The sequence below is a fragment of the Heptranchias perlo genome, chromosome 28 (genome assembly GCF_035084215.1).
Source record: "Heptranchias perlo isolate sHepPer1 chromosome 28, sHepPer1.hap1, whole genome shotgun sequence".
NCBI lineage: Eukaryota > Metazoa > Chordata > Chondrichthyes > Hexanchiformes > Hexanchidae > Heptranchias > Heptranchias perlo.
Window position 1 is genome coordinate 26,196,176 of NC_090352.1, and position 14,308 is coordinate 26,210,483.

Sequence of the window (14,308 nt, forward strand, 5' to 3'; positions counted from 1 at the left end):
TTGAAAAATTCATAAGCTATTATTCCAAACTTAATTTCCACAAACCATCAGTTTTGAATCACTGAATCAATTTCCCAATGGTACCACGACAGGAAAGTTAAGCCTAATCATCAGTGCACTTCTAGCAAGCAGCTGCCCTAAACACTTTGATACAATTATCGTCAGATACTCATCCTCTCCTTCTCAAGCTGCTAATTTCTTCTAGTGGTATGCTTCCACAGGCATCGATTATCCACGGTACTGTTATTCATGCATGGGCCTCAGTGAGTATTGCAGGCGAGACAACAAAGGCGGGTGGGGAGATAGGAAAGCAATAGGGTGGGTACATGGTTGCTGAAACCAATCCTGTCCCCATCCGAAGTCCATATACCTCTATCACAGTCTTAGCTGATATCATATATTCAGCATAAACCAGTGACTAAGGATGAGATCTTGCTAGTCAATATGGCTCAAGTACTGACTGGATAAAGTCACTGAGGAACTCTGAACTGAAATTCTTTCTAATGAAGCATTCCATAAAGCAGTTGTCCAATAGCAAAATATTCTAGTTTCCAGTTCTGACTAAAATATTGATGGACCTCATAGATATATTTCCTGCATTTTCCATTTTTATTACAAAATTGTAACAGGTCATGAGAATTGAAGTGATGACTATTTGCTGAGAAGTCTTTATCACTGCGCAAACACCTGCTCAGTTTTACTAAAAACAATCCTGAACCACACATACTGATAAAATGTTTTCTTTGTTTATTTTGTTACTGTAAAATACCCAAGCTCCACATTTATTACTAAATTGCTGAAAAGGCAAATCTCTAAGCAAGCACAAACCAAATAACATGCTGTATTGTCTGATCCCTTCAAGATTTATTTAATGTTTCTTTCTCTGTGGAAAATAGGATAGGGTTGAAATTACTTTTCATTTTTTCTCTTTCTCTCTCTCATATATGTATATATATATATAATTAAATTAAAATGCGCCTGTGACATCCCACTGCCACAGTGGTAGTGGCTCTTGCACTTTTTGAGATCTAGAAATATGGACTTTATGCAACAAAGAGTGGTGAGGCAGTGTTTCATTTAAAGAAAGGTCAACATCTGAATTGATTACTATAACACAGTTCAAAAAGCAAAAGGCTTTCCACTACATTATTTGAGCTGTAGCCTGTAGAGGGATAACCAGGTTGCAGGAATCTTCACTGATGTTCGGGTAACATTAATCAAAGTTCCCGGATGCACAGTGGTATCTCGTGGAAGCAAGAATTGAAATTAACAGGAAAAGCAATAGGATTATAATGCAAGGTCTATTTTTCCTACTGTTTTTGATCTTTGTTCCATATATAAAAAAAATTCGAGTGAATTTCTAACCCCTTGCTGAACTGAAATGGCTTGTCATATTTGCTTAACAGTTCAATGTGTATCTAACAACTTTAATAGGTTTTGTTACAGTAAAATGCACTACTGAATAGCTGTAAATCAATAACTAATTAACATACCAATGAAAAAGTAGATTTCTTTGAAAATATTTACAATTACACAGCCCTTTTCAGAATATCAGTACAATGTGTGTTTTTTTTGCTCATCAACTTGTCTTTTATGTGAATTTTGTGCTCATTGAAGTGAGAAGCTAATGCTGGGAAACACAAAACATTCTATTTTGGGCACCCAGTGTCATCATCAAGCACTTCCAGATCATTTCAAGTTCCCTCTGCTCTACCTAGTAATCTGCCTCAGGTCCAAACTCTTCCACCCATAATATATCAGTGTGATATTCCACCATTTTCCACACAAGCCATCACTCCATGTGAGTGTAAAAGGGCCTTCAGAAAGGCTGCAGCTTTTTGAAGCCCCTTTAAATTGAAGGAGTCCCTTTGACAGCACTATGATACTTCTGCCATCACTGGTACTTTTCTTAAACATACAACTGCCATAGACAAATTTTTATGGGTCACTACTTATATCAAAGTTGGAATTCCCTCTGTTTTGGCCAGATAGTCATTGGGGACCTCCAGCCACCAACACCTCATTTAGAAAAGCAATTTAATTCAAAGACACTTTCATACACTTTGACACTGCAGGTCAGCAGTGGTCTCGTTTTGTTGTTGGCTGTCTGAGAAAAACAGAAAAACTAAGCTAGTACAGCCTTGAAGTTCAAAAGTAAGCTCCCAAATGTTAAGGGAAAATTGCACAGCAAAAAATATAATTTCCCTAAAACTCTGGGCTCAGTGGTAGCATTCTCGCCTCTGAATCAGAACGATTGTGGGTTCAAGCCCTACTCCAGAAACTTGAGCACATAATCTAGGCCTTTCAAGTGGGTGTGAAAGAACCCATGGCACTATCTGAAGAAGAGTATTGTCCTGGCCAATATTTATCCCTCAACCAACATCACTAAAACAGATTACAGAATCAGAAAATTTACTTCCTCTCTCACTATGTTTATCCCATCCAATATTTCACACTCCTCCTTCTTAACTTCAATCCCTGCATCATCCCTCTCCTTTGTGAAGACAGATGCAAAGTATTCATTAAGAACCATGCCCACATCTTCCGCCTCTACACATAGTTTACCTTTTTGGTCTCTAATAGGTCATTATCTCATTGCTGTTTACGGGAGCATGTTGCGTGCAAATTGGCTGCTGCATTTCCTTACAATACAACAGTGACTACACTTCAAAAGTGCTTTATTTGCTGTAAAGTAGTTTAGGATGCCCTGAGGTCACAAAAGCCTCTACAAGTTCTTTCTTTTACTCTGTTTAAGAAAGAATTAGAATACTGTATAAATCAACTGAAACTAAACATACCAATTTACTTTTGTTATTTTCTGGGAAGAGAAAAGCTGATAGGGTTATAATGCTGATCTAAGCATAACATTTCAATGTAGAAAACAATTTCCAATTCAGCTATGGATCTAGAATTCCTGGTACCAGCATGTATTTTAAAATGGTCCCTATATATCCAGTTTGCAAGTCACCACATTGAATAGTCATTCTCCAATGTCATATGTCACCCAGCACCACATTTTACAAATGTTGTTTAAAATATACATTTATTAAAATGTTATGTTATTTTTGTTTAGATTGCATCACAGCACATGTAATCATTCCACAGGCATTTGAAAATTCCATTATTTGCAGATGAGAGAAATTCTAATGCAAGCACACAACCGGTCAGTAAACTTTTATGCATTCATCTGGAAATCTAAAGCTTTGCAAGCTGAATCTGCTGCAAACAAATGCACTTACTGCAACTTTGGCCTTAGAGATATCTTCAATCTGAAGGTGCAGATCTTCCATTTCAACTTCCATAGCTTTTCGAGCTTTGACAGCTGCTACACAGGTGAACTCTGACTCTTCAAGCTAAAAATAGACAATAATTACAAGAGATAGCTTTACATTCTATCAGGTCAGCTAAAAGGTGAACTGTAACAATTTAGAAATTTCGGAACAAAAGTGATGAGACTGAGTAGGTGGTTACAGGATAAACCATTTCTATATAAAGTTTCTGAACCATATGAATTTACCAGTAATCCAAAATCCATTAGCAAATACCATTGTTCCTAAATAAAAGTATTCTCATAGTGAAAGCTCATTCTTACACTCTTCTCCCTCTTCCAAGAAATATGCATTAGAAAGCCGCATTACCTGCCCTATCGGGTCTTCTCCACTTCTTAAATCCAAAATACTTTATTAACCATCAGGAATAAGCTCAATTCACCGATAAGAAAATGGGCATGACCTCCTTAATACTGAGGTCAAGTCACCCACAACCGTTCTTTTAATGTGTATACAGTGAAACCTGCCATTTCAGTTCCTTCTTATGCAACCATAACATTTTGGCTAGGAAGGTTCTCTGTTGTTAATGCCCTCTAATGAAAGACCATTTGCTGAATGTGACCGGCCTCCAAGCTCTCTACTTGTAATTAATGACCACACCAAGCTGTACATTAGCCCAAAGCCAATGTTACTGTTTTGTTCTCTGAGAGTAGCATATTGTAACTAAATGAGACAATCTCAGAAGTATTTTCACATTTTAATTTTGACCTTTTCTGCTTACCCCATCCTTTGAAAACACAGATTTCTTTTGACTGATTCGAATAAATGTAACAATCTCAGAGCTGTGTATAGTCACAATCTCTTCCAACAGTGGGCAGAAAAGGTTTTTAATGCCAACTTTTAGAGAATGCTGATTATCAATTCCACAGACTTCTTCAGAGAGCACTAATGTCTGCAGATGTCGTAAGAATCTTCTCTGAACAAACTGTGAAGGGTGTTAAAAGTTTTTCATGTTCAGCTTCCTAAAAGGTATCGCCAAAAAACTGAGAGAGATTGTTTACAACGTGAAGGTAATCAACCTACTTGTATTCAGCACAGAAACAAACACTTTTTTTTGGCTTAACTAGACTTGAATACTTTTAGATGCATTTTCCCTGATTGCATTTGTGTAAAAATATTCAGCTATACACAGAACTGGATGGAACGTTGCATCATTCTGACAAAAACATAGCACAAACATCAGCCTTTAATTTGCTTAAAACAAGTCCCAGTTTAATGCAGGATTAAACTTTGTAAAGCAATTGGTAAATGTAAAAAATCTCCTTCAGTATTCCGGGATACATACCATCTGAATGTAGCGACTTTTATATTTTTTAATTCTATTGTACTTTTTAAATACAGTTTGCTTTTGCATATTCATCTCCAGTAGTTAATCTTCCACAAGACAGCAGAGTAATATTGATCAACAGTACTTTATCACTTTGAGAAACTATAGTTTAAATGACGAACAAGACTAGAAAGTGTTACCTGGTTTTTCAACTGTGCGATTTCCCGTTTGCTAGGTGCATTATTCTTGAAGTGATCCAGCATTATTTGTGCATCAGCCAGAAGTGCTTTTGTGCGCCGAAGGTCCTTGCGCAGCCTCTTTTCAGTTTCAAAATCTCGTTCACTGACCTAGTTTTAAAAAAAAATCAAGCTAGCAAAATCCTAGGAAGAGGTTACATATTGGGATTGTACTTGATTTGAACTTCTTGCGTTGTCCTAAAAATGTCAAATTGACCAATACAATTTTACTGCAAAATAGCAATTTAAATATTCTACTTTCTTTAGTTTTCACCAATTCAATATTGAACATTCCTCAAAAATGATCTACTCTATTAAATCTCATAGGTTTCACGTCAACACTGCAATCATATTTTTGGCATTTCCAAACTTTATTTAACTATTGAAACTTATCTAAAATATAATCTGGTTTAACCCATCTTTCTCACACTCCAAGTAAAACTCTATACAAAAGTGGCACGTATGACACTATGGGGGAGATTTTGGGGCCTCCCACCTGACAGAAACAGGGCGGTAGTGCCCTGAAAATGGTGTGCAATGACTAACCTCACTGTCCCTGCCGACGGTGTGGCTATCCCCATCTTCCCCAAGGCCTACCGCTGGGCGGCCACAGGCTCTTTTAATATGCAAATCAGGATCCTATGACATACATAGGACCCCGATTGCCATTTTAGGACAGCATGTGCTGTGTACACTCTGCCCAGTATCAGCTGAGGGTCCAGCGGAAGAGGAGCCCAGCAGGTAAGTTTTAATCCATTTGTGTGGGTTCGGGCTCCACAAAAACAAAGTGGACCACTGCCACACTGGGTCTCACCCTCTCCTCCCTTTGGACCTACGTCTGACCCGGAGGTCATCTGGGCCATCTGATATTGCGCTGACCTGGAGCCTGTGGCCTGTCCTGGAGCGCTTGTTTTTCGCCACAGCCCATAGGCTCTATGCTATCAATGCCCAGCCCTCAAAGTGGACTGGGACTATTGGCCGGCCGGATCTGCCCAGGCAAGTGGGGAGGTGGGTGTGGGGGCACTTATATTTTCCAAGTAGTATCCTTTCTCCAAACTCTGCAGTGAAGGCACTACAACAGCACCTAGAAGGACTGCTGTTCTCCATTACTGATTTTAGGCTCTCATGGGATAGCAGCTTACTCTTCTAAATTCTTGTAGATCTAATAACTTAAAGGTTTCATTAACAACTTATTGCCAATACTGAACATTGATACTGGTTATTGAAAAATAAATCTCAAAACTGTATACAGTTGCTCAATTCTTAAAGGACATTATTCATCTAAGATTTTATAAATGTTACCTGCTCACTGACTGCAGACAGTTTGCTCTCCAGATCTCTCTTCTCTCTCAGAATTTTCTGTTTATCGTCATACTCCTCTTCTAACTGCAGCTCAAATTGTTTCAACTGAGAAAAATAAACAACCACAACAGTATCAGATTCCAAATTTTCATAATACATCTTCCAAGAAAACAAGTAGCTTTTTTAAAAAATTGGTTTACGGATTTCTTGCCTGTAAATATGCACAAAAGCTAAGAGGTTACCGAGCTGAAATTCAAATATCTTCATTATCTGTTACCTGCACTCCAATTATCCACTATAATTTTGATGAGATAGCGTCTTGTGCAAAATATCACCTCATTGTGCAGCTTTCTAATGATTGCCTCTTGAACAACATGAATCAACTTCACAACTCAAGAAACAAAATTCAATTTTAACTATCTCTCGATAGGCTGGAATAAAGGAAATACATGTAGTCAAAGTGGGACAAGATTTTTAGAATGCATCCAGGACTGCTTGCCAGATCAGTATGTCTCTAGTCTAACAAGGAAAGAAGCATTGCTTCAGTTAGTTCTGGAAACGAAGCAGGGCAAATAACTGATGAGTGTAGGAGACCATTTGGAAATAGCAACAACAACATGGGTAGGGTCAATGTAAAAATAGAAAAGGATAATGAAGCGTCAAATATAAGGGTGCTGGACTGAAAGTGAGATAAGGGGAGACCTGGCTCAAATTAACTGGGCAGAAAAGTTATCAAATAAGCTAACTGATCAAGAGTAGGAAATCTTCAAAGCTGAGATGAGTACAAAATATATATAATCCTATGAGGCAGAAATAGGGTACAAAACAGAATTTCATGGATATACAGAAATTAAAATTAAACTCAAACTTAAAAGGGAGGCATATAATAAAATGATTGCTAGACATACTAAAAAATCACTTGGAATATAGAAAGTGTAGTGGGGGTTAAAAGGGAGATTTTAAGTGCTAAAAGGGAATATGAAAAGACATGGCTTGTTTATGGAGGATAATGGTATAGTGGAGATATTAAATCTGCTTATACAACGATGGTGGAAGTGAAAACGTAGGTGCACTACAAGAGAATATAGAACAATTGTTAAAGATAACTGTAGAAAAGGTATTGGTTCTAAAAATGTTAGCAGAACTCAAAAGCTGATAAGTCAGAGCTCTGATGACTTATCAGCTTTTGAAAGAAGTCAGGGAGGAGATAGCAAGTTGGGCCATGGACCTGAAAAGAAGCCAATGTAATACATTTGCTCAAGAAGAGAGAGAAGGATAAACTGGGCAACTACAGACCAGCTAGTTTAACATCAGTTATAGGCAAACTCAGTTAGTGAGCCTTTAGAAATGCATGTTAATCAAAGACAGCCACCGTGAACTTTTTAAAGGGAAGTCGTGTTTAACAAATTTAGTTGAGTTTTTTTTTTGAAGAGGTGATTGATTGGAAAGATAAAAGAATGTTGTAGATGCAGTATATATAGATTTTCAGAATGCATCTGATAAGGTCTCTCACGAGCAGCGTGGTTAGAAAGTTGGTTGACGGACGGGAAACAGAAAGGTTACGGTAAATCCGAGTTGCTCAGATTGGAGAAGGGCTGGGAGTAGTGTCTAATGCTGGAACCACTTTTGTTCTTGGTATATCAGATGATTTGGACTTGAGCATATGGAAGACAATCTTGAAATTTGACGACAACACAGAAGTATGGGGGTTTGGAAAACAGCAAGAAGGATTGGGAAAGATTTCAGGAAAACAGACAGGTTAGCAGAATGGGCAAACAGGTGGAAAATGCAATTTAATATGGATGAGTATGAGCTATACATTTTGGGAGGAAAAACAAGGAATGGGGCATACACTCAATAGATACATGCTGAAGGATGTGGATGAACAGAGATCTAGGGGTTCAAATACAGCAATCCCTGAAAATGCAAGTACAAGTTGATAAAGATATAAAAAGGTCAACAGTATTGTGGGTTTTTATAAAAATTGTTACAAGAGTAAAGTAATGATAAATTTGTACAAAACATTGGTTAAACCACAGTTAAAAGTACTGTGTGCGTTTTTTGGTACCTGTTATGGAAAGGACATTAAAGCCATAGAGAGAATACATCATAGATTCACCAGTATGATGCCAGGGATGATAAACTTTAGTTAAGAGGAAAAACTTGAGATACTGGGACCATTTCTACAGGAGCAGAAAAGACTAAAGAGGATATTTAATAGAGGTTTTTAAAAATATGGAGAATTGTGATAATGAATAGGTAATGTAAAGGGGTTGGGGAGTCTGTGACAAGGGGTGATCAATTTAAATTGTGGGGAGAGGGATCAGGAGAAATTTCTTTACATAGTGAGTTGTCAGAGCATGGAATGCTTTGCTGCAGGGAGTGGTTGAGGCAGAAACTATAAGATCATTTAAGGGAAAATTGGATAAACATTTGAACCAGATGAGAGAATGGGATTAGATTTGGATTGTTGTAGCAGAGCCAGCACAGACACAATGGACCAAATGGCCTACTTCTGTACTATAAACTTCTATGCTTCTAACTATCCATAGCGTTTGGCATAGTTGACAATGTTATCCTCCTCGAACACATCTCCTCCTGCCCTCACATGGTTTCACTCCTACCTATCTTAATATAGCTGGCACCTTTCCAGCAATGTCGTCTCTACCCTCCCCTGCACCGTCACTCCAGAGTGCCCCAAGGATCTATCCATGATCTCCCCCTTCCTCATTTACATATTGCCCATCAGTGATATTATCTACAAGCATAATATCAGCTTTCACATGTTTGCTGATGACACTCTGCTCCATCTCTTCACCCACCTACCTCAACACCTCCATGTCGCAGGACTGCTTGTCCGACATCCAGTCTTGGATGAGTCACAACTTCCTCCAGCAACACCAAAGCCTTCAATCACCTGGGCCCTACTCCCTGGAAATTCCTCCCTAAACCTCTCTGCAACTCTTGACTCCCTCTGCTCTTTTAAAAACCTTTTCAAAACCCATCTCTTCAAACAAGCTTTTGGTCAACCCTGTTAACCTCTCCCTTCCTGGTTCAGCATATGTTTTCTTCATGTCAATCTGTGAAGCTCCTTGGGATGTTCTTTATGTTAAAGGCGCTATTTAAATGCAGGTAACTGTTGTTGATTAAAACCACATGCAACTCCGAAGTCATACATAGCCACAGCACAAAGCGTAATGTATATGTGGATATTAAGGAAGGCTACATGAAAATATCTGTATTTGAATAATATTCTGATGTATCTTTACAGTTCAGTTCAAAGTTATTACATCATGCATCTCTCATCGTAATGAACAGTCAAGACAGACCATTCCCAATCAAAAAAAATGAAACTAAATTTATTTTATTGCAAAAAAAATGGTCCCATTAAGAAAAATGAACATACAATTTTTTTTAAAATTTTGAAAATGCTATTTTAAAAACCATTTACTTCATATTACATCAGTGTCCAGGACACTGCAAAGATCGACATTTCTCTCTTCTTTTCCCCTCCCTTATTACATAGTGGCTCTGCCGTGATAAAGTGCTCTGTCCACAAGCACACCCAGTAGCTGGCAAAACTCATTCACTGACCAATTTGCATGCAGTTTTGAGAGCAGCAAATTCACTGTCAACTGATCTCGTTTTAATACCTAGTTTACTGGATAATGCAATGTGATGGAAAAGGCTAGTCGAGACACTTTTTAGGAATTAGTCAACCAATATTGACTAATTCCTAAAAGGAGTCATTAAATCAAGCAGGGTTTGCTGTGAAAATCATTAGGTGTATTCACTTCATGTGTGAAGATATAGGGTGATTTCACAATTAGGTGATATTTTGAGATTTCTAATTAATCTAGTTGACTAAGAAACTGACATCATGAATAACATGTGAATAAGAGAGACACATTCAAAATCAAATGTTGCTGTAAAAAAATATTTCTAGCTTAATGTAATTGCAACAACAGTATAAATTGTACCCTCTGATTAATTTTGATCTGCCATAGAAAATATTAACTTTAGGCAATGTTCAGATCAAATTCTACCCAAGTTTTAATGATAACAATAAAAATAGCATAAGCCTCTATCTAGTTAGCTTTTATTCTGTGCAGTAATTTCAAAGTATGCTAAAAGACATTCGGTCATAGTTAATAAAAACTGCAACAAAAGAACATTAAGTGTGATTCGAGCATTTGACACTAGCTATCAGGTTTCACAGTGCTCTTCCCAAGAATAAGCAACACAGTAGTTACGTTTTATTACTAACGCAACAAAAATATGAGAAACAAAGAATGAGTCTGGTATGGAAAGCCAACAAGGAAATTTATCTTAATTAGCTATAGTCTAAGATTGCAATCTTCCATAGTACAAGTTTGTCTCGGAGTCTGTTGTTATTTATGCTGTTATTTCAACATCTCTGGAATGCTTCTATAAACTTTCCAACCTGGCTTAACCCCCTCCTCATAGCAAAAGATAGGGGATTATACTCCTAGTTTGATAATTGCTAAAATGCCTGTCACAGTGGCAAGAAGTGACAATATAGCAATCTGAATCATAGAGTTCAGTCTAGACAGCCTTCAAATGCAACATTTCACCTCTGACTCTCTGATCAAGGCAAAATGCTATGACCTCTGACAATGGTGGTGCCTTGTATTTTTCACAGTCCAGGTGACAACAGTAGAATAACTTTTTGCTCCATCCTCTTATTCACCTAGCGAGCTTAAGGTACAAGGAATAGAGACTTAAACACTATAATCTCTGTATAGTGAGAAAGACATTGGGAAGGCAGGTATCTTGGATCACCCCAACGATCTGAAAGGTGACCAACTTAAAATATTCCATTGGACATACCTCACCCACTATCCTTCACATCAATGATTCACAAGTTTTCCCCAGGAATACTGGCGAAGTTGTGATGGGATAGATTCCATGGGTCACATCTTTTGATCATGCAGCAAGGTGCAGAAGGCTGACAAATGACAAAATGACTCATTCTTAGGGCACCTTAGTGGATTTTAACACGTGTCAATAAATCCTTGATCTACCAAAAGTCTTAAGTGGTCCATCTATTGGTTGATTGAGAAGCCTCCAGCTTATTTGCCCTAAAAGGGTGGCATGAATATGCATGCTATGGAACTAGCTCAGAGAAGATCATATACTCTGGACTATCGCTGCCATACCACCTTGTCAGAAAGTAATTAGGTGTTTTACCCAATAAACCAGAATGACACACAGTCATGTGCCAACACACTAATATTCAACTTACTTTTTGGCACCCTCTACCAACTATCCATTTACTTTCTGGCACCCTCTACCAACTATCTTGTAACGTCTATCATAAAATGCTTAATGGATTGCTTGCATGGAAGCTTTTAAAAAGTAATTATAAACAAGATTTGATCTTAGAGTTGATCTTAACTGAGGTAGTTTCGAGGAATTATCTAAATCAGCATGAAAGGAGTTTCATGCAAGCTGTCATAAATTTATAATGCAACAAGCACTAAGATCTCTCTTTGTAATAAACTATTTTTTTTAATGGAAAGATGCAATTAATCTTGAGTGGGATCTCTAATGTTATTAGCAGTGATTTTAAAATGGTGTTCACCGTAAATACAAAAACCTAACTGCTACATATAGTTATCTTACTTTTAATTTGCTGTATTTTCATGCTACACAAGTCGAATACACTGAATGGAATACTGAATGTGAGTGGGTGTAATGTGACAGCTACAAGCATGCAACATGTACAGACAAAAATTAGATTTTCAATTGCTGTTCATTTAATGGAAATATTTCTATGTCAATGACAATTACAGAAATAAAGCTTACCTTCTTCTGGCAAGACTGTCTAGTTTCTTCCACCTCCTCCTCTTTGCTCTCAATCTCCTTTGCTTGAGTTTGTCTGTGCCTTTCCATTTCCATTTCCAACCGAAGCTTGGCCTAAATTTGGACAAAATCATTATACTCTGGGAATGATGAATTGCCTTGGCAACTAACTGCCCATGAATATGTTCACAGTTATATTTTCCAAAATGTTCTCTCTTCTCCCCATGGTATTTACTCTTTGGCTGTCAGGTACCCTTCAGTACCTTGCCCAAGTGTGAACCCAGACAATGAGCACTGGAAGGTAATTGAACAGTGAAGTCATCACAGCTAAGCTTGATCTTGTTCACACCCAGTGATAACACACCCAAACTTTCTAGTGAAGGTCAGTGGATAACAATCAGGCACGGGAACCTTGCCTTATTTTTCACTTCCTATTCCAGAAATTAAAAAGGAACGTGACAGTTTCATAACTGGAACACAACAGCTTTTCTGTGTTGCATTGATGCTTATGTGCAAGGAACAAATTTCCATAGTTGCCAACCTCCTAATTAGAACAGTTACTTTGAAGGTTATCTGTGGAACATCTAGCTTATCCAACTTCAGAATGACTGATTTTGAACTTCCCTTTTAAAATTGTGACAGCCTGTTTTACATGTTCAATGTACAAGCACTTCTCAGGCAGCATAATTTGGGGTTAATTATATCATGATAAGACTAAGGCAAGTTCAGCCCAGTCAACCCTGCAAAGTCCTCACCAACATGTGTGGGCTGCTGCACAAGCTGGGAAGGCTGTCCCAAAGACTAGTCAATTAACAGCCTGACATAGTCATACTCACAGAATCATATCTATCGGCCAATATCCCAGACTTCTCCCATACCATCTCTGGGTATGACTTGTCCCATGGACAGGATAGACCCATCAAAGGTGGGGCACAGTCAGATGGGAGTGGCCCTAGGATTCCTCAACATTGACTCTAGACCACATGAAGTCTCATGGCTTCAAGTCAAATGAGGTAAAGGAAACCTCTGGCTGATAACCAAAAACCACCCCCCTCAACTGGTATATTAATACTACTCTATATTGAACATCACCTGGAGAAAGTTCTGAGGGAACTACGGACACAGAATGCACTCAATGTCGTAATTCAATGTCCACCAGCAAGAGCAGCTCAGTAGTACCACCACTACTTGAGCTGGCCAAGACCTGAAGGACATAGCTGTAAACTGGGGCTGTGTCAGGTGGTAGGGGCACCAACACGAGGAACTATCCTACTTGACCTTGTCCTCACAAATCTACTTTTCGCGTACAAGGCCGTCCATAATCGCATTGGTAGAAGTGACCACTGCACAGTCCTTGTGAAGACAAAGTCTCATCTCTACCATAAGGACATCCTCCATCGAGTAGTGTGGCACAATCACTACTAATTGGGATAGACTAAGGACAGATCCAACTGCCCAAAACTGGACATCTATGAGGCAGTGTGCGCATGTGTAAGAATCTTAAATGATAAAAAAATAATGACAGGTGGATCTAGATGAATTGGGGGAAACAGCCCCGTGTTTGGCAGATGTCTTTTAAAACAGACAAATATTGTGAGATGCTCTTAGGTAGGGGCAACGCCAAGCATATACATATCATGCATGGTCGCATTCTCAAGGCTGCAGTGCATTTCAAGGGGTTATAGTGCATGAGTCATTGAACGTCCATGACCAGTGCCACAAGATCATTGTGAAAGCAAATATGGTATTAAAATGTATTGCTAGGACAATTAAATATGAAGAAAAACTATCCTTTGTTTGTACAAGGACTTGGTCAGGCACATCTAGAATAAGGTATCCAGTTTTGCTTCCCTCTCAGGATGGGGGAATACAGAGGACTTAGAAAAGGTTCAGGGGAGGTCCACTAGAACAATATCAGGTTTAACGTCCTTTACTTACCAGGACAAGCTTATACAGCTAGGCTTTTTACAACGGAAAAGCACAGGCTTTGAGGAGATACGATTGAGGTCTAAAATAATGAAAGGATTAGAATAATTCTAAGTGGATAGGCTACTTGAACTAAATAGGTTAGATAGTACCAGGGCCATCTGTATAAGTTACAAAAAACATAGAACTAGGTTAGATGCTAGGTGTACTTTTTTTTGCAGAGAGTCTTCTATCTCCGGAATAAGTTGCCAGCATGTGAAATGAAAATTCGTTGCAAGCAGTCAAAGGGGAGCTAGATGAATTCCTGTGAGTGGCAAACTTTTCAACATATAGACGGTAGGTGTGTCATGGAGTTTTGTTGCCCAGTCACTGTGGTCTACTGCTGCTTGCTTGGCCACTTTTGGGGATCGAAATGGAATTTC

General features: G+C 38.4%; 1 protein-coding gene across 6 annotated transcripts in view; it reads right to left on the reverse strand.

Moving 5' to 3' along the window:
* Positions 1-14,308, reverse strand: part of myo18ab (myosin XVIIIA b) — a 204,240-nt gene that overhangs the window by 22,298 nt on the left and 167,634 nt on the right. For all 6 annotated transcript variants that reach the window (XM_068008247.1, XM_068008246.1, XM_068008243.1 and 3 more), the window contains 4 exons: positions 11,964-12,074; positions 6,135-6,239; positions 4,797-4,943; positions 3,240-3,353 (listed from right to left, as the gene is read on the reverse strand). In XM_068008247.1, the coding sequence (XP_067864348.1) occupies positions 3,240-3,353; positions 4,797-4,943; positions 6,135-6,239; positions 11,964-12,074 (477 nt within the window). The remainder of the gene's footprint in view (positions 1-3,239; positions 3,354-4,796; positions 4,944-6,134; positions 6,240-11,963; positions 12,075-14,308) is intronic.